The sequence below is a fragment of the Lynx canadensis genome, chromosome A3 (genome assembly GCF_007474595.2).
Source record: "Lynx canadensis isolate LIC74 chromosome A3, mLynCan4.pri.v2, whole genome shotgun sequence".
Classification (NCBI taxonomy): Eukaryota; Metazoa; Chordata; class Mammalia; order Carnivora; family Felidae; genus Lynx; species Lynx canadensis.
The window spans coordinates 120,913,673-120,934,085 of NC_044305.1; the positions used below are offsets into that span (position 1 = coordinate 120,913,673).

Genomic DNA, 20,413 nt, shown 5'->3' on the forward strand with positions numbered 1-20,413 from the left:
GTTTGCTGATGTTTTGTTGAAGATTTTTACATTTATGTTTATCAGAGACATTGGCCTATAGTTCTTTTCTTTTGTAGTGTCTGTCCAGTTTTAGTATCAGGGTAATACTGGCCTCAAAAATTAGTTTGGAAGTTTTTTGTCCCCTTCTATTTTATTTTTTTTTATTTTTTTAAATGTTTTATTTATTTTTGAGACAGAGACAGAGCATAAGCAGGGAGGAGTAGAGAGAGAGCGAGACACAGAATCCAAAGCGAGCTTCAGGCTCTGAGCTGTCAACAAAGAGCCCAACGTGGGGCTCAAACTCACAAACCGCAAGATCATGACCTGAGCCGAAGTCGGATGCTCAACCGACTGAGCCACCCAGACGCCCCTACTTTTTTTTTTTTTTTTTAGTTTATTTATTTATTTTGAGAGAGACAGAGACAGTGCAAGTGGGGGAGGGGTAGAGAGAGGGAGAGAGAATCCCAAGCAGGCTCCATGCTGTCAGAACAGAGCCCAACATGGGGTTTAAACCCATGAATTGTGAGATCATAACCTGAGCCAAAATCAGAAGTCAGATGCTTAACCGACTGAGCCACCAGGCGCCTCTCCCCCTTCAATTTTTTTTTTTTTTTTTTTTTTAATAATTTGAGAAGAAGAGGTATAAGTCTTCTTTAAATGTTTGGTAGAATTTACCACCTGTGATGCCATCTGGTCCTGGACTTTTATTTGTTGGAAGAGTTTTTGATTACCAGTTCAATTTCATTGCTGGTAATTGGTCTGTTTAAATGTTCTATTTCTGGGGCGCCTGGGTGGCGCAGTCGGTTAAGCGTCCGACTTCAGCCAGGTCACGATCTCGCGGTCCGTGAGTTCGAGCCCCGCGTCAGGCTCTGGGCTGATGGCTCGGAGCCTGGAGCCTGTTTCCGATTCTGTGTCTCCCTCTCTCTCTGCCCCTCCCCCGTTAATGCTCTGTCTCTCTCTGTCCCAAAAATAAATAAACGTTGAAAAAAAAAATTTAAAAAAATAAATAAATAAAAAAAAAATAAATGTTCTATTTCTTCCTGATTCATATTTGGGAGGTTATATGTTTCTGGGAATTTAATCCATTTCTTGTAGGTTGTCCAATATGCTGGCACATAATTTTTCATAATATTCTCTTATAATCTTTTGTATTTCTGTGGTGTCAATTGTTATTTCTCCTCTTTCATTTGTGATTTTGAATTCTCTCTTTCTCTCTCTCTCTCTCTCTCTCTCTCTCTCTCTCTCTCTCTCTGTGAGTCTGGCTAAAGGTTTATCAATTTTGTTGATCTTTTCAAAGAACTAGCTCCTGGTTTCATTGATCTGTTCTATTAATTTTTAGATTCTATTTCACTTATTTCTGCTCTAAGCTTTATTATTTCCTTCCTTCTGCTGGTTTGGGGTTTGTTTGTTCTTTTTTATAGTGCCTGTAGGTGTAAGGTTAGGTTGTTTGAGATTTTTTTCCTGCTTCTTAAGGTAGGCCTGTATTGCTATGAACCTCCCTCTTAGAACAGCTTTTTGCTGTACCCCAAAGATTTTTGGACAGTTGTGTTTTTATTTTCATTTGTCTCCATGTACTTTCTTATTTCCTTTTTGATTTCTTGGTTGACCCATTCATTGTTTAGTAGCATATTATTGAACCTCCATATATTTGTGTTTTTTCTGGATTTTTTTCTTGTGGTTTACTTTTTTTTAACAGCTCTTTTTAAAATAAAGTTTATTTATGTATTTATTTTGAGAGATGAAAGAGAGCATGAGCAGAGTAGGGGCAGAGAGAAAAGATCCCAAGCAGACTCTGTGCTATCAGCCTGACACAGGGCTTGAACCCACAAACTGTGAGATAATGACCTGAGCTGAAATCAAGAGTTGGACACTTAACCGACTGAGCCACCCAGGCACCCCCTCTTATGGTTGATTTCTAATTTCATAGTATGCAGTCAGAAAAGATGGATGGTGCAACTTCAGTCTTCTTTAATTTGTTCAGAGAACTTGTGTTGTAGCCTAACATGTCATCTATTCTGGAGAATGTTCAGTGTGCATTTGAAAAGAATGTGTAGTCTGCTGTTTTAGGATGGAATGTTCTGAATATATCTGTAAGATCCATTTGGTCCAGTGTGTCATTCAAAGCCATTGTTTCCTTGTTGATTTTGTGTTTGGTTGCTCTATCAATTGATGTAAGTGGAGTGTTAAAGTCCTCTACTATTATTGTGTTACTATTGATTTCTTCCTTTATGTCTGTTATTAGCTGCTCTATGTATTTGAGCACTCTCATTTTGGGTACATAAATGTTTACACTTGTTATATCTTCTTGTTGGATTGTGCCCTTTAAGATTATGTGGTCTTTCTTTGTCTCTTGTTACAGTCTTTGTTTTAAAGTCTATTTCATCTGATATAAGTATTGCTCCCTGCCTTTCTTTTCACTTCCATTTGTATGATAAAAACTTTTACATCCCTTCACTTTCAATATGCATGGTCTTTAGATCTGACGTGAGTCTCACAGGCAACATCTAGATGGGTCTTGATTTTTTTTTTTTTAATTTTATTTTGTTAACATACAGTGCTATATTGGTTTCAGGAGTAGAATTCAGTGATTCATCACTTTACATATATTGTGTTATCCTATGTCTTTTATTGGAGTGTTTAGTCCATTTACATTCAAAGTAATTATTGATAGGTATGTACTTATTTGCAGTTTTGCTACTTTTTTATATTTGTTTTATAGTTCTTTATTTCTTTCGTCTCTTGCTCTTCTCTCACAGTTTCCTAGCTTTCTATTCTTGGATTCCTTTCTCTTTATTTTTTGCATATCTGTTACCAGTTTTTTGTTTTTTGGTTACCATTAGGTTTGTATATAACATCTTATACATATAGCAGTCTATATTAAGCTAATGGTCAGTTAAGTTTGAACCCATTCCAAAAGCACTACATTTTTGGGGTGCCTGGGTGGTTCAGCCAGTTGAGCCTCCAACTCTTGACTTTGGCTCAGGTCAGGATCTCATGGTTTGAGTTCAAGCCGCACATTGGGCTCTGCACCAACAGTGTGGAGTCTGCTTGGGTTTCTATCTCCCACTCTCTGCCCCTCCCCTGCTTGCACTCTATCTCTCTCTCAAAAAACAAATAAAAATAAAAAAAAAATCACCACATTTTTACCCCTTTCCTCCCACATTTTAGGTATATGGTGTCATACTTTACATCCTTTTATTTGGGGAATCCCTTGACTGATTTTTGTTTTTATAGATATACTTAATTTTACTCCTTTTGTGCTTCCTACTTTTCTTCCTCCTGCTTATGGTCTTTCCTTTACACTCAAGAGAGTCCCCTTTAACATTTCTTGTAAGGCGGGTTTAGTAGTCATGAATTCCTTTAACTTTTGTTTGTCTGGGAAACTCTTTATCTCTCCTTCTATTCGAAATGATAGCCTGGCTGGATAGAGTAGTCTTGGTTGCAGGGTTTGGTTTTTTTTCAGCACTTTGAATATGTCATGCCACTCCCTTTGGCCTGCAAAGTTCTTGCTGAAAAATAGGCTGATAGTCTTATGGGGTTTCCTTTGTATGTAACTATTTTCTTTTCTCTTGCTGCTTTCAAATTTTTTAATTTTTAAAAAAAATTTTTCAATGTTTATTTTTGAGAGAGAGAGTGCACAAGTGGGGAAGGAGCAGAGAGTTGGGGGGGGGGGGGCTGGACACAGAATCTGAAGCAGTCTCCAGGCTCTGAGCTGTCAGCACACAGCCTGACATGGGGCTCAAACCCACGAATGATGAGATCATGACCTGAGCCAAAGTCGGATGCTTAACCAACTGACCCACCCAGGTGCCCTATAAAATTCTCTCTTTATCACTGTTTTTTACCATTTTAATTATTATGTCTTGGTGTGGACCTCTTTGAGTTGATTTTGTTGGAGTCTTTCTGCCTCTGGAATCTGGATTTCTGTTTCCTTCCCCAGATTCATGAAGTTTTTAGCTATTATTTCCTCAGATAAATTTTCTGTCCCCTTTTCTCTCTTTTTTCCTCTTGGGATCCCTATAATGTAAATGTTATCACACCTGATGGTGTCACTGAGTTCCCTTCTATTCTTATTTTTTATTACTGTTTTTTCTTTCTCTTGTTCAGTGATAATGCTTTCCATTACTCTGTCCTCCAGGTCATGCTTCCTCTGGTCTACTTTTTATTCCCTCTAGTGTATTTTGTTTTTGTTTTTAAATTTATTTATTTATTTTGAGAGAGAGAGAGAGAGAGAGAGAGAGAGAGAGAGAGTGCACATGCAAGCCGGGGAGAGGCAGAGAGAGACACAGAGAATCTCAAGCAAGCCCCACACTGTCAGCACAGAGCCCAATACGGGGCTCAAACTCATGAGCCGTGAGAGTATGACCAACCAAAAGCAAGAGTCAGATGTTTTAACCAACTGAGCCACCCAGGCACCCCCCGCCCCACTTCTAGTATATTTTTAATTTCAGCTATTAAGTTCTCCATCTCTCATTGGTTCTTTTTTTGTGTTTTCTCTCTTTGTTGAGGGTCTCATTGAGGTCCTTGACTCTTTTCTCAAGTCCATTGAGTCTCTTTATGACCATTACTTTAAATTCTTTATCAGGCATATTACTCATCCCTGGTTTGTTTAGTTCTCTTGCTGTGAGTTTGTCCTGTTCTTTCGTCTGGTACATAGTCTTCTGTCTCCTTATTTTGTCTGACTCTGTGTGTCTGTTTCTATGTGTTAAGGTCAACTATGTCTCCTGCTCTTGAAAGTAGTGGCCTTATGAAGATGAAGTCCTGTAGTGCTCTACAGCACAATGTCCCCTGTTCACTAGAACCTGGCACTTCAGGGATGTCTCCTGTGTGTGTTGTATGTGCCCTGCTGTTGTGGCTGAGCTGTGTTTGCCTTCACTCCAGTCATCTACAGTAGCTCTATCTGTTGTGGACAGGGTTTGGCCCCTGTGTTGTTAGTGGGCCAGTCTGAGGCCATCTTGGGCTTAAGTTGAGTCAGACCAGTCATTTGCCAGAGCTGCGAAGCACTGTACTGTAGGGCTTTCTCCCTGTGTTGTCCCCCAAGAAGCTTTCACTGGTGGGCGGGGCCTGTAGTCAGACCAGATTTCTGCCCCCAGCCCACTGCTGGGGCCGAAATGGAACTGGTATGTGTGGTTTTCTTCCCCTCTCCCTGGGGCAGGAATCACTTTGGGGTGGTGCTGACCCTTCTTGGGGCTGCTTGCACACTACCGTGTTTGGGCACCACTTTGGATGGATTCCTATTGAGGCCAGGGTCAACCTGAGGGGTGGGTCCACAGGAGAACACAAGGGTGGGCCCCTGGTGTTGGTAAGCTAGATGGAGAATATTTTCAATGTGCTGATTCCCACAGGTGTTCGTGTATCCAGGCTTGGGGGGCAATGGAGAGAAATGGTCCCACCGGCTCCTTTGCCCTTGGAGAAGTCTCCCAAAGATCCCTGTCCCTCCAACACACATTCTGAAATTAGTAAATAAATCTCCTTCCTATATATTCCAGGAGTTTTTCAAACTGCTGTTTCTATGCTGTTTCTCAGTGGGGCTGTTTGTTGTGCTGTCTCTATAAGCGTGGGGACTCAGTTTCCTATCACCCTCTGGCTCCCTCAGAGCCATGCCCGCTGATTTTTACAGTTCCAAGTGTTAAGCCCCACTGATTGTAAGAACTCTCAAACTTCATCCCCTCTGGTTTTCAAAACCCAATTTTATGGGGATTCATCCTCCGAGGGAGGGTCCCCTGTGCCTGGGATGCCTGGGGTGGAGTTTGCTTCTGGCCCTTCTCTTTGCCCACAGCATCCCTACCTCCCAAGGACAGTCCTGTGGGTCAGTTTTGGCTCCCAACCAAGTCTCTGCCCTTGCAGCTCTTTTCAGTGTGGCTTCTTCTCTATATTTTGCTATGGAGACTCTGTTCTGCCAGTCTTCCTGTTGTTTTCTGGGTTATTCACACTGAGATGGGTGTTATCTAGTTGTTTATGTGGGGCGGGGTGAGTAGGATCCTCCTACTCTGCCATCTTCCCCAACATCTAGCTGAATTTTAAAATCCAATCTAGAGTTTTATTTTAACTGACAGATTTAAGCAATTTACGCTTATTGGAATAATGGAATACTCCTATTTATAGCTATCTTATTATATATTCTTTATTTACCATGAATTTTTTTCTTATTGTTGTTCTGCCTATACATCTATTGCTTTGATCAAATGTACTTCCTTTCTTTCCCTTTACTGGTTTGGAAGTTATGGTTTCAATGTCTATTCTTTGAGTAGTTACCTTTGCATTTCTAACATATGTGTTTGTCTCCACAAAGTCTAAATTTCATATTTATCTTACTTCTTCTAATCAGTGCAGGTGGGATGCTTTATCTGTAAGGATTCTCCCCTATTTCTCATGTTACTGCTTTTTTGTGTTAAAAAAGTTAGTTTTAGGTAAATTTAAAATCCACCTTGAATTTATACTCTTTTTTAAGTAAGCTCCATGTCCAGTGTGGAGCCCAAAGCAGGGCTTGAACTCACAACCCAGAGATCAAGAGTCGGATACTCAACCGACTGAGCCATCCAGACACCCCCCCCCATCTTGAATATATACCCACTATTGGGTATATTGTTATTTTAGATCATCAATGATTATTTTGAGTCTTCACATATTTACTAGTATTTTCACTCACCCTTCCCTCCCTCCCTCTCTTCTTCCTTCCTGTCCTCTGTCCCTTCCTTCCTTCCTTCCTTCCTTCCTTCCTTGCTTCCTTCCTTCCTTGCTTCCTTCCTTCCTTCCTCTCCACCACTCCTTACTCTTTTTTCCTTCTTATTCAATTTTCTTCTTCCAAAAACACACCTCTTTATAGTTCCTTTAGTCAACCTATTAGTAGTAAATGCTTTCAAACTTTGCCTAAAAATGCCTTTGTCTTCCTTACCCACAAAAGGTAGTATAATTAGAATTCTGATTTGACAGTTATTTTTGCTCAGTACCCCCTGTTGTTGTGTGGAGATGTGTACAGTCAGTCTGATTGCCCTTCCTGTGTAGTTATTCTGCTTTTTATTTCTCTTTTTTTTTTTAATTTATTTATTTTGGGAGAGAGAGAGTGCAGGCAAGCAAGTCAGAGAGAGAAGGAAAGAGAGAATCCCAAGCAGGCTCCATGCTGCCAGCACAAAACCTGACACAGGGCTCGATCCCACAGAACCTTGAGATCATGACCTGAGCCCAAATCAAGAGTTGGACACTTAACTGACTGAGCTACCCAGGCACCCCTCTTTCTAACTGTTCTAATCATTTTTTTTTTTCTCCTTGGTGTTTTGCAGTTTAGGTATGGATTTATTTTTATTTTTTTCCCTAATCAGGAATCATTTTTCTTTCTGAGTATGTGGAGGTCTATCTTTCATCAGTTCTAGGCAATCTCAACCATTATAATCTCTATATTACTTCTCTCCATTTTTTCTGTTCTCCCCTCCTGGACTCCCATTAGATGTATGTTGGACATTGTCATTCTGTCCTCTATTCTCCTAATCTCCATTTTATGTTTTCCATCTTTTTGTCTTTCTAAGCTGCATTCTTTTTTTTTTTTTTTTTTTTAAGAGAGAGAGAGAGTGTGAGTGGGGGAGGAGTAGAGAGAGAGGGAGACACAGAATCTGAAGCAGGCTCCAGGCTCTGAGCTGTCAGCACAGAGCCCGGCACGGGGCTCGAATCCACAAACGGCAAGATCATGACCTGAGCCGAAGTCAGATGCTTAACTGACTGAGCTACCCAGGCGCCCGTAGGCTGCATTAATTTCTACATATCTGTCTTCAGATTTACTAATCCTTTCCTCAGATATGTTTGAACAGCTATGTGTTATTATTTCCATAAGATTTGCCATTTTTAATAGTTTCTTTTTCAAAATTTTTTTTAACGTTTATTTATTTTTGAGACAGAGAGAGACAGAGCATGAACGGGGGGAGGGTCAGAGAGAGAGGGAGACACAGAATCCAAAACAGGCTCCAGGCTCTGAGCTGCTAGCACAGAGCCCGATGTGGGGCTCAAACTCACGGACCGTGAGATCATGACCTGAACCGAAGTCAGACGCTCAACCAACCAAGCCACCCAGGCGCCCCTAGTTTCTTTTTCAAATCTGCCTATTCTTTTTTATAGACTCTGTGGTTTCAACCCTTCATATGTCTTGAGTTATTTTTTAAATAGACATATTTTTACTTTTTTTTTTTTTTTTTTTAGATTTTGTTCTGTTACCTTATGTTCTTGGGTTGTTGTTTTTTTTGCTTTTTGTTTTTTTTTTTTTTTTTTTCAAGATTTTAAGTCATCTCTATATCCAATGTGGGGCTCAAACTCACAACCCTGAGATCAAAAGTCACATGCTCTGCCAAGCGAGCCAACCGGGTGCCCCTCTTGGGGTCCTTTCTAATCATCATTTTTTATTTATGGTGGATCACTCCTTATTTCTTGTAATTTTTTATGTTGAGCTCATCTTTAGTGACACTTGGCTTTTACGTGGAAATCCTGTGGCACCAAGGTTGTGAGGGAGACCCTCTGGACAGTTGTACATTTTCTTTGGCCAAGCACCCTAAGGGTATCACCAACCAGGGACCAACTTTTCTGTTAATCCATCAGTTGTAGAATCCTTGAATTCCAAATTTATGAGACGCGAGCCCAGCAATTCTAATGTTCTCTGCCCAGCGGAGACTAAAAGGTCTCCTGTCCTCTCTTTTCTGGCAGAAGGAGTGTTTTCCCCGTTTTCCCTGTAGTCTTCAGGCTCCTGCCAGAGCCTCCTCTCATCGGCCAAACGTGGGCAGAGGCCAAGTGAAGTAGGAGCTTACATAAGCAGGCTGTGGGGTTGACCTCCCTGCAGTCCAGAGCAGAGGAGAGGTGACAAACAGGTCTGGGACCAACCCGGTAGTCCACCATTTGGCAAATATTTCCTGGCTCCCGTGGTCAAAACACTGTGCTGAGTCTGATGTAGAACTGTGTGAGACACAGCCGCTGACCTCCAGTGGGAGCAACAGCCATACTAACACTACAGAGATGAACTACGATGCAGGTGACCGCGTGGGAAGTGTTAAATACAGACGCGGACTACCCCAGAAACACAAAAGAGAGGCGGTCTGGGGGTAAGTGGGACAGGGCATAGGAAGGTTTCCCCCAAGTAGGATCGTGTGAGCTGCACCTCGAAGGGTAAGATGGCTGTGTGTGGAGAAGCAGGCCACGGACAGTGTGCACAGCGTGTCCAGCACCTCTTGAGGACTGAACCCGGGCCAGGGTGGCCGAAAGGTGGGCTGCAAGGTCAGAGGTGAGGCTGCAAATGGAGGCCGTGGGTGGATTATGGAGACTCTGGAGCCCTGTGCTGCTGAGCCAGGACTTCATTCTGCAAATAGCAGAAGCCACTAAAACATTGTTCGGGAAGGAACGTAATAAAAAATCAGTGGCTGGCTTGAGCTGTTCAGTAGAAATGGAATGAAAGTCCCAAATGCAGCCCAGATGGAATCTAAGATTTCCCAAAGGCCACATTTTAAAAAGTAAAACATGAAATTAAAACTTGAATAATTCTTTGGGTCAGCTCACCGTTATGCAAAATACTACCATTTAATATGTAATCAACGTAAGAATTTTTAGTGCATTATTTTACATTCTGGGTTTTTTTATATTAGGTCTTTGAGATCTGGTGCGTAGTTTACACTTAGAGCACTTCTCTGTTTGGAGCGGCCACCACAGTTCAAATGCTCAATAGCCACGTGTTGCTAATGGCTACCATGTTGTACAGTGTGGGGAGGATGGCAAGGGGTCAAAAGGAAAGGGTCAGTTAAGGATGCTGGTTTCAGGAAGAAATAGGATTTCCTCATCCCCTGACACAGGAAGGAAGTACAGGGATGAGTGAGCAGGGAGATGAAAGGCAGGAAGTAAAAGGGCCACCACCTTTCTTTCTTTTCCCTGACATAAGAGGTAAGAACATCTGAAAGTGAGAATCAGGGTCACGTTGAAAACTTGAAGAGAACAGAAGTTTAAGAACCACTGTAATGAAATGCAAAGGGGTCGGTCAGAGGTGGAGTATAAGGATTGTCCTCACATCCACCCTGATGGAGCTAATGTCATGCATGTTCTCACCTTAGAAATGATAAAATATCTGGGACTTTTCCTATTATTCCGAGGTACAGAACAGTTAGAGAGGCCGATGCTTGTGGGTTTTAATGTAAATCAGTGTTTCCCCAAGTGCGATGGACCTATCCCTGTGATATACTACGTGATGGCACACAAAATAGTACCTTCGGAGACTTATTTTTTTCTAATGGTTATATTTATTTTAGTGAGTATTAGAAGACACGTAACCAGTACATAAAACCCATGGTTGCCCAAATATGTAACTCAAACATGAGTAAATTTATTAAAAAGTATGACATAAAAGTAGAGACAGAATGTGGATGTGGCAGAATGTCAGTGACTGGAATTTGTAGAACCCTAGTGCCTAGTGTGAGGGTGGGGTAACCTTAGAAACTGCGCCGATGGCTTCCATCAGAGTCCGCTCGTTCCTCTGCCCGGTGACCCCGGCTCACATCATGAGAGCCACTTGCCACTAGGTGCCCAGCCATTGCCTCCAGCCTCCTGGCTACACACAACCTAGTCAGACAGGTGTCTATATTAGCCGCCTGGGCTCAGAACACTTAGCTTTCCTGCAGTGCTCTCCCGCAGAACAGAATAAAATACAATCCCCAGAAAAGCTCGATAATTTTGAACATGACAGTGGCACCATAACGTCTTCTTGCCTTGTTCTATTTTTGTTTTACTGTGAGAATAATTTTTTTAAGCTGTTGGCAACATGCACAGAAAATAGACCAGTCGTCTTCATGAGAAGTCTTAGTCCAAATCTATACAAAACACATAAAAACTCAAAGGTAAGCAGAGGGGGGGGCGCCTGGGTGGCTCAGTCGGTCGAGCGTCCGACTTCAGCTCAGGTCACGATCTCACGGCTCACGGGTTCGAGCTCCGAGTCTGCTTCGGATCCTCTGTCTCGCTCTCTGCCCTCCCCACTCACATTCTTTGCCTCTCTCTCTCTCTCTTTTTCTCTCTCAAAAATAAATAAACATTAAAAAAAATGAAAAAACAAATTCAAAGGTAAACCCCCTTGAAATACCCAGTCTGCTCCTTGCATTCTCGGCCTCTGTGGCTTTGTTTCTGTGTTGCCAGCGAGGTGCCTCTGTGTCTGTGCCGACCCTGCCCTGCCTACGAAGGCTGGGGCCAGGTTCACCTGACACCTGCTGCCTCAGGGTCATCCACGCCTCGCTGGGCTTTCTCTCTCCCTCATTTGTAGCTTGCTAGGTGCCTACCTGCTTTTTCTTTTTGCCGGAGGAGGGGCTACCTGAGATATTTCCCCTCCCGCTGTGCAAAGAAGCAAGCCCTCAGCTTCTTACAAAGCGATTCTGGAATTATGTTACTTCGCAGTCCTGACATTCAGTTCGGCTCCCATGTGCCTGTACATTGACCCGAAGTGAATGCAGTGCCGCCCACCCTGATGCAAGGCTGCTAGGGACTTCCCTCAAAGTCTCACTTAACGTCTGTGGTGTCCCAAAACCACTTCTCTGTTCTGGTGAGTTAAGGCAGTGGTCTTGTTGGGAACTGCTGGATCCTGGGAATTTCAGGTTTCCTAACCTTAACACTGCATTTTGAGAAAACAAATGTGTCTCATTTTTCTAACAGTAGCTCACAGTGGGAAATATATTCTGCATCCCCACATTCATACCTAACTAAAAGTGTTCACTTTCAGTGCTTATGAGAGCTGTGCACAAGGTAATTTGTGTTTATTTGTGTGTTTGTCTCAATGCTAGGCCTGACCCACACTTTTAAAAACGAAATGAACATCAGGACCCACCGATAGCTCATAGCCTGCAATTTGGAAAACGCTGGTCTTAAGCATATGATTCATTGAATCATTTCAATATCTTTGAAAATGGCCTGACGTGATGAGGACCGCATAGATGTTCACAAGTTCATCACAGTTCTGAACTCTCTGAGGCCATTTCTAAAAAGTCCTAAATCGGTCATTCATTTGGGAAAGAAGTCAGGACCATGTTGAGATGTTACAGGCGGTGCCAATTTGCTGCTCTGGTTGAGCGGCAGGTGGTCAGGCCGGCTTTCCGCAGGTGCGAGGCTCTGCACGAGTTGGAAAAGCCGTGCGTGGCTTTTTCGAGGCACCATTTGCAAACCCAGCACATCTGGCAAATGTCTGTTCCCTACCAAGAAGACTCAGATACTGTTTTGAAACTCTACCCTGTCTTTCCGCAGGGTGTGCTGATCTCCAAAGCCTGGACACCATGCAGCCAGTTGAGAGGAAGAGGCAGGGCTATATTCACGAGCTGATTCAGACCGAAGAGCGGTACGTGGACGACCTTCAGCTCGTCGTGGAGGTGAGGGCTGTGCCCACGGAGGGGGGCGGGCCTTGGCCTCAGAGTCAGGCATCACCTTTGATGTGGGAATTCACGAGTAGAGTAGCGAGTAGTGACAGGAGCTCTCACACCCTCAGAACGCTTTGTGGCTCTGGGAGGGTGCCCGAAGAGCTCAAGTGCACTCCTTCCCCCAGACGAGGCCATTCAGGGTGGAGAGAACAAGAGACGCCTCAGCTGCATGTTGGGAGAGGCCCCATCGAGGAAGGGGAAGGACGAGGGTAGAGCCGGTCGGAAGGCACTGAAGCAAACTTCATCTCCCTCAGTTTTTGCCTGTTTGCTCTGCTCTTCTGACGCCTGCCGTGTTCATAGACTTTGATGTTTCCAAAGGGACTGTGAAACAGTGGCAGTGTTCATCTAACGTTTGTATCGCTTTGGAAAACCGACAGGACCACGTGGTAAAATATTTCCCAGTTGTGATGTCCTTACTGTTTGTGCCTATTAATGTTGCCAGTGACCTGTAGGCCAGTAACAGGTGTTGGAGTAGCACTCTGAAAGGATTTGTGTTTGGGTACACACAGTGAGACTGTATACTTATACTCTTGTTTCCATGGCACTTAGTTCCCACTCAGTATGTCAGGGCCCTCAGATGAGAAACCCAGTAAATAAACAAGGGACCTGAAGAGAGCACGTGTCCCCACACAGGCCCAGCAGGTGCACCGTTATGCCTGGCCGTGACCTCGCTAGTGGCACGGAGCATCCTTCTGCATCTGCACCCCAGCAAGGCCCTCCCCTGATTCGTTTCCACCCGACACGCCAGCGGGGACCTGCAGACCCGCATACGTGTTCTCACGTGGACACTGCACCGCACGTCTCAGTTGCTAACTTCTCTCAGTTGAGAAGTCCCCCGCAAGGCTCTGAGCTCGTGACAGCAGGGGCGTGTACCCCACATCCTGCATCCCCAAAACTTCACCTGCCCTTTGCAGGCCTTCCCGTCAGTACTAAATGAACTATGTATGTTTATCTCCCCGCTTCTCTGACCAGGAAAGACGGCCTAGAAGAAAAGCCCGTCTTTATTACTAACCCCTACGAGTATCAGCCCTGCTGCTGGTCAGATCCCAGTCCCGAGAGGCTGAATGGGTATGGAAGTACCTTTCTGACCCCAGCACAGAGGGGACCGGGGCCACATGCTTGCCCCACTGAGACTTGTCACTTAACCACTTGGGCCTTGGTCATTCCCACTCTGCCCACCTTACCTTCCCTGAGGGGCAAGAGGTCATGTCAGGGTCAGGGATTTAGGGCAAAAGCACTGTTCCCAGGCTGGGTGTTCTCGTTGCCATTCCCACAGAGGTTCCCAGAGGTCCCAGCCGCCTTCCTCATCTGCTTATCTCCCTGAGCAGGTAAATGGAATGAATAAAAAAGTAACATATATTCAGCAGTGGATGAAAGAAGAGATCACCAGATGCCTTCCTTGTCCTTCAGGAGCCCCTCAGAGCAGATCCACCACCTCTCCAGGGCTCACTCCCACGGGAGGGTCCTGACATCTTCAGTCTGATTTTGGAACTATAGAGATTTAGAGATGCCCAGTTCATGGCACTGTTATCTGAATTCTTCGAATCTGTGTTCAACTCAACTCAGTAAATAAACATTAATTCAAAACCTACCGTATGCAGAAAGCACTGTGCTGGAGAAGAGAGAGAAGAGAGAACTCCTACCCTCAAGGAGTTCACGGTCATGTGGAGAGACAGACAGACAGCTGCAGAACACTGAGGTGGGGGCCGGGAGAGGGATAACCACCCTCTGCCACAAAGGAGAGTCGGGAAGGACCCTCCCAGTTAGGCTCTGGCCAAGGCTAGAAGGACAAGGATGAGTTTTCTGTGCCCAGAAGAGGACATGGAAGCAGGAAGGCCTGTGCTGGGGAATTAAGATCCTGCAAGCAGTTGCGGTGGCTGGAGTGTCAAGTTCTTGAGGCCCAAGCTGGGAGGGTGGGCAGGGGGCAGGTCGCACAGCCCTGGTGAACCTCAAGAAAGAGCCTGCATCTTATCACAGGCCACTGAACGATTTAAATAGACTGACCTGTTGTGTGTATCTTGGAAAGATCACACACAAGAAGGGTTGTCTCAGATAACTTCACAGTTTCCTTAAGGCTTTTAAAGTCATTCCCTAGGAATCCTAGTTCTTTATGGAAACCTGGATTTCTAACCAAAAAGACTGGGGTTTTGGTTCTGGCTCCTCCGTGTTCTAGGTTTGTGACCTTGAGCAGATCACTCTCCCAGCCTTTATTCCTGAGTGCCCCGGGAATAATCATAGCTGATTCAGCTTGACCTGTGTCATCTGTGAAGTTCATTCAGAACCCATGCACACACAGGCATGTGCACACATATACGTATCAGCACTTTGTAAATCCTTCAGTGTTCCACAGTGCAGATGTACGGCATTATCATTTCCCCTTCAGTCAGCCAGTCTCTGAAATCCATGTCTGCTTGGTGGTCAGTCTCGGGCATTGTATAAGTCGTCACTGTTTCTTTTGTTTCCTTTGCTGAACTTCTCACAGCTTCCCGACCTCTGAGGCACCCATGTGACAGTTTCCTCAGTTCTCCAGCTTTTACAGGGTGTAGATGCTTTATGCACATGGTTTTATTTAACTTTCCTGATCTCTCTTGTAGATAGATAGCCTCTCCTCTTATTGATGAGGCTACTGGACTCAGTCCTTAGAATTAGCCCTAATAAGGGGCACCTGGGGTCAGTCAGTGGCGCATGCAGCTCCTGAGTTGTGAGTTCAAGCCCCACTTTGGGGTGGAGCCTACAGAGAGAGAGAGAGAGAGAGAGAGAGAGAGAGAGAGAGAATTAGCCTAAGAAGAACCCAAATAGCAAACAGTAGGGAAATTATGCAATTTAAATTTTAGCAATCCTAAGTAGGCTTATTTAAAAACATCATGATCTTAAAAAAACAAAAACATCATGATCATATTAGTTTCACTCTGTGAAGATACTGTTTGAGTTAGACCACTGTATATGCACACCTAAGACAACTTCTTTCTTTTAGGTTTTGAATTTAGGTTTTTCTACAGTAGGGAAATTATACAGTTTAAAATTTAGCAATCCTAAGTAGGCTTATTTTAAAACATCATGATCGAAAAAATAAAAACATCATGATTGTATTAGTTTCACTCTATGAAGATACTGTTTGATTTAGACCACTGTATATGCACACCTAAGATAACTTTTCTTTTATGTTTTGAATTTAGGTTTTTCAGAAACGGATGGTGGAGTCGGGCTTTCTCAGTGAAGGAGAAATGGCCTTGATTTTTGTAAACTGGAAAGAACTCATCATGTCTAACACAAAGCTACTCAAGTGAGTTGTGTGCACCGGCCTGCCAGCCCCCAGGACTGACACTTTCACACGTAACTCCCTGCAGGGCTATTTAGTTAGCAAAGTTACTTTGAACTGTCTTCTCCCTCAAGCTTTTACTTATTATCATTTTACAACATGCCCCGTAACTGTAAAATACATAATTTCTGAAGTCGAGAAATATAACCAAGAAAATACTTTGATTAAACAATGAAAAAATGAAATCATAATATAAACAATATATTAACATATGGTTTCAAAATATACTTGACTGTACCGGGTAGAGTAGGAGAGAAGCTGTAGCCCATGGCCTGGACATTACTGGCCGGTCTGACATTCTCCTAAGTCCCCTTGGGGTGATTTCCCATCCCTGAAGCCTGTGAGGACAGACGCCTTGGCAGGCGGGATCAGCAGTCCCAGTTGTCCTGTGTCTCCGCCCTCGTGGAGGCACCCAGCTCAGCAGCTCTCCTGGGGACAGTGCTCACCTCCACCTCCACAACTGGGCTCCTGCTCCCTTTTTTCCCTACAGAGTGTAGAAAATTCCTTTCTTCTTGGTTCAGCTGAGAACAAGTTAGAATTTTTCTAAAGGAACTTTGCTAAGAAATGAAGAAATCCAAAACAACTCCGAGGACCTGGAAACACCCAAGTGTATAGACTTCATTTTCTTACTCTTCTTTGCCAACATTTTGCCCAGGTTGGCTTGCCAGCAGAACATAGGCGCAAGCTGCCTCCTCCTCCTGACTCTTCCCTCACAGTGCCAGGTTTGTCGGTAACTCACTAGGGATCATTACCATTGTTCCCGTGATAGTCATCCTTTATTTACCAACCACATTCACAGTGAGAGTGTGTTGTTTGCAGGGCCCTGCGGGTACGGAAGAAGACCGGGGGAGAGAAGATGCCCGTGCAGATGATTGGGGACATCCTGGCAGCCGAGCTGTCCCACATGCAGGCTTATATCCGGTTCTGTAGCTGTCAGCTTAATGGAGCAGCTCTGTTACAGCAGAAGACCGATGAAGACACGGATTTCAAGGAATTTTTAAAGGTAACTCCGGGGGCGCCTGGGTGGCGCAGTCGGTTAAGCGTCCGACTTCAGCCAGGTCACGATCTCGCGGTCCGTGAGTTCGAGCCCCGCGTCAGGCTCTGGGCTGATGGCTCGGAGCCTGGAGCCTGTTTCCGATTCTGTGTCTCCCTCTCTCTCTGCCCCTCCCCCATTCATGCTCTGTCTCTCTCTGTCCCAAAATAAATAAAAAACGTTGAAAAAAAAAAAAATTTTAAAGGTAACTCCGTTCTGGAATCGTGAGCAGGCCAGCCCCGTTCCGAGCTGGAGACAGAGATGTGCAGCTGCGCAGTCAGGACTCCGCATGGGAAAGGGCATCCCACCAGTTTCCAAAGGAAACACCAATACGGCAGAGAATTTTCTGAGTGCTTGTGTTACCTTCCGTGTTGAATTGGTGTTTCTTGGCACTGGGGCCATAATTTTGCCCATCTATTAGTAGTGTCATTTAAGCCTATTTACTTAAATCAGCTATTTTATACACCAAAATTTTCCAGAATGTCACTTTATTAATTTTGTAAATTGTATTTATTCTATATCCGTCTTATGCCACCAAGGGTATAAAATAGCCTACTCAAATATATAAAATGCAGCAAGATAAGATGACATGATGTAAGTGGACGAATACAGTGGGACGAAAGGATAGGAGAGGACTAGGGCAGCTTCATAAATGCACATGTGGGACCCTGTCCTGTGCTCCAAAGTGCACCGAGATGTCCTCACAGCGTCCAGAAACCAATGAGAGGAGGAGGACGTGATTGGTTCCATGATGCCATGGTTATAAACTAAAACCAAACACTTGGTAAGGAAAAGTAATGCTAGCACGACACTCAGAGAACACAGTGTAATAACGCATGAACAGCACCCTGTGAGTGATCCAGCCACACGCTTCTCATGGCTGCTTGTTATCATAGAGTGTCATGTGTGAGAACATCTCCCTGGCGTCGTTCGGTAACAGAAACTATTACTACACATGTGACGGTGGCAAGGGAAATGAAAGTAAAATCTGTTTTCTAGCTTTTTTACATATCTTCTTCTTTTTTTGGTTTCTGAAATAGTGCCTGTCGGGATCTGTTATACAGCCACAGTGCCTTAAGGGAGAATGCATAATTTTAATGTCTTCATTATCCAAAAAGAATGGAAACATAATTAAGCATAAAATATAAGATGTTTAGGCAGAGGATAAAAATTCCAACAAGAAAATGGAGTAAGTAATAAAGATAAAAGCACAAATGATATCAATATATCTAAGAACAGGTATGTTGAAAAGAATAAAATATAACTGTGGTAAATCTAATAGAAAAACAGAAAAACACAAAAGGAACAGACATGAAAATATTTCTTAAAGTAAAAGAGTATATAAGCCAAAAATATGTGCTAATAAATGTCAAAACATTGACAAAATTTGTAGTTTTCTATTACAATTTGAAAACTGCTTCAGTAAGAATAGAAAATCTGAAGATACTATTAGCCAAGGATAAAACTGAGTAGCTTACCCCCAAAAGAGGAGCTAGGTGCACTTGATGGACTTGATGGTGAATTCTTTCTAACTATAACGGAATAGATTATTCCATACTATACAAACTATTACAGATCATAGAAAAAAAACAGAAATCCACCTAATTCATTGTTTAAACCAAAAGAGTTCCTGACTCCAAGGCCTGTTTTCACATTTGTATTTAATTACAAAAATGAGGGGCAGCTAGGTGTCTCAGTCGGCTAAGCATCCAACTCTTGGGTTCGGCTCAGGTCATGATCTCACGGTTCATCAGTTTGAGCCCCGAATCAGGCTCGTTGCTGTCATTACAGAGCCTGCTTTGGATTTTCTGTCCCCCTTTCTCTCTGCCCCTCCCTCACTGTGTGCACTCTCTGTCTCTCTCAAAAATAAAACATTTTTAAAAAGAATTTAAAGTACTTTTTAGCACAGAGACCAGCACATAATAAGCAATAAATGCTAATTATATTTACCTTCCTTATGATGATCTTAGGGATGCAAAAATGATTCAATATAAGTAAGGCACTGAGGACCGACTCTTCAATTGGTGATAAGGGTGGGTGGCACAGGGTTGCTTAGAAATGAACTAGAAGAGGGGCGCCTGGGTGGCTCAGTCAGTTAAGCATCTGACTCTTGACTTCGGCTCAGGTCATGATCTCACAGTTCATGAGATTGAGCCCCACGTTGAGTTCTGTGCTGACAGTGTGGAATCTGCCTGGGATTCTTTCCCTCTCTTTTTGCCCCTTCCTCTCTCACCCACATGTGTTTTCTCTCTCTCTCTCTCTCTCAAAATAGACATTTAACAAAGAAAAAAAATAAGTGAACTAGAGACAACATACAAGGGAACCAAAACCACAGACACAAACACTGGTCAGAATAAGATAAATGTAGGATTGTGAGTGCATGCAAATGTTTTAAAATAGTAGAGGGGCATCTGGGTGGCTCAGTTGGTTGAGCATCCGACTCTTGATTTCAGCTTAGGTCATGATACAGGCTCGTGGGATCGAGCCCTGCATCAGGGGGGCTCTGCTTAGGATTCTCTCTCTCTCCCTCTGTCCCTCTCCCCTACTTGTATGCTCTCTCTCTCTCTCTCTCTTTCTAAAATAAAAATGAATGAATGAATGAATGAATGAATTAATAATAATAATAGTAGAATTAAAAATAGGATGTTTAGGGGAGCTTGGCTGGCTTAGTCAGTGGAACATGCAACTCTTAATCAGGGTTGTGAATTTAGGCCCCATGTTGAGTGTAGAGATTACTTAAAGATAAAATCTTTAAAAAATTTTTTTTTATTTTATAAACATTTTATAAAAAATGTTTATTTTTGAGAGAGACAGAGCATGAGTTGGGGAGCAGCATAGAGAGAGGGAGACACAGAATCCGAAGCAAGCTCCAGGCTCTGAGCTGTCAGCACAGAGCCTGATGTGGGCCTCGACCCCACGGACTGCAAGATCATGATCTGAGCTGAAGTTGGCTGCTTAACCTACTGAGCTACCCAGGTGCCCCAAAAATAAAATCTTTAAAGACAAATTGGACACTTACCTTCTAAGTAATTTTTTTTTAATTTTCCAAATAGTAATAACAATAGGAATGTAAATAAGGTATCAGTGCCATCACAACTATAACAGTAGAAAGAATAAATAAAAAGTTTATAGTTTAATAATAAAAGGCATTGTGTTGATTACATTAACAACAAAATCTAGCAATAATCTGTGTGCTAAATGTTACTTTTTAAAAAGTCTCAGAAAATACAGAAAAAGCATGAAGATGCTTGCTGTAGCAACATATATAGATATATCCAAAAACAAAAGGAGGGGGCAGTTTTAATAACCCATAGTGGGAAACAAATAGGTAAATTATAGTAACTGTGCTTTTCAGTTATTAAAAATGGTCATCAAAAAAAAAAAAAAAAAGTCATCCAAGAGTACTAGCTACTCTATTCAAGTACTGTGTTAATAAAAGGAGTAGAGGCAAATAAGATGTGGTCCTTTGTCTCCTGGAGATAACAGTCTTCAAGATCATGGAGACACCTCAAATGGGGTACCACTACCTGTCTTCCCCAGTCCAGATGTGGTGTCCTGATAAAGGTGGCCACGGATGATTGCAGGGGCTCCAGAAAGGTCACTGAACATGAGGGAAAGTGTCAAGGAAGGGGGAGAGCCTGGCCAAGAGGA

General features: G+C 43.2%; 1 protein-coding gene across 14 annotated transcripts in view; it reads left to right on the forward strand.

Annotated features, from left to right (window-relative positions):
• Positions 1-20,413, forward strand: part of ITSN2 (intersectin 2) — a 151,144-nt gene that overhangs the window by 118,417 nt on the left and 12,314 nt on the right. For 8 of the 14 annotated variants that reach the window (XR_003967941.1, XM_030311539.2, XM_030311536.1 and 5 more), the window contains 4 exons: positions 12,241-12,362; positions 12,665-12,796; positions 15,587-15,693; positions 16,549-16,732. Coding sequence is in view for 13 of the 14 variants with exons in the window: in XM_030311539.2 (XP_030167399.1) it covers positions 12,241-12,362; positions 12,665-12,796; positions 15,587-15,693; positions 16,549-16,732 (545 nt within the window). In the remaining variant the exon portion in view is untranslated. Of the gene's footprint in view, positions 1-12,240; positions 12,363-12,664; positions 12,797-15,586; positions 15,694-16,548; positions 16,733-16,967; positions 18,473-20,413 lie in introns of those variants that run through there. The other 6 variants (XM_030311549.1, XM_030311541.1, XM_030311542.1 and 3 more) reach the window with 2 other exon arrangements.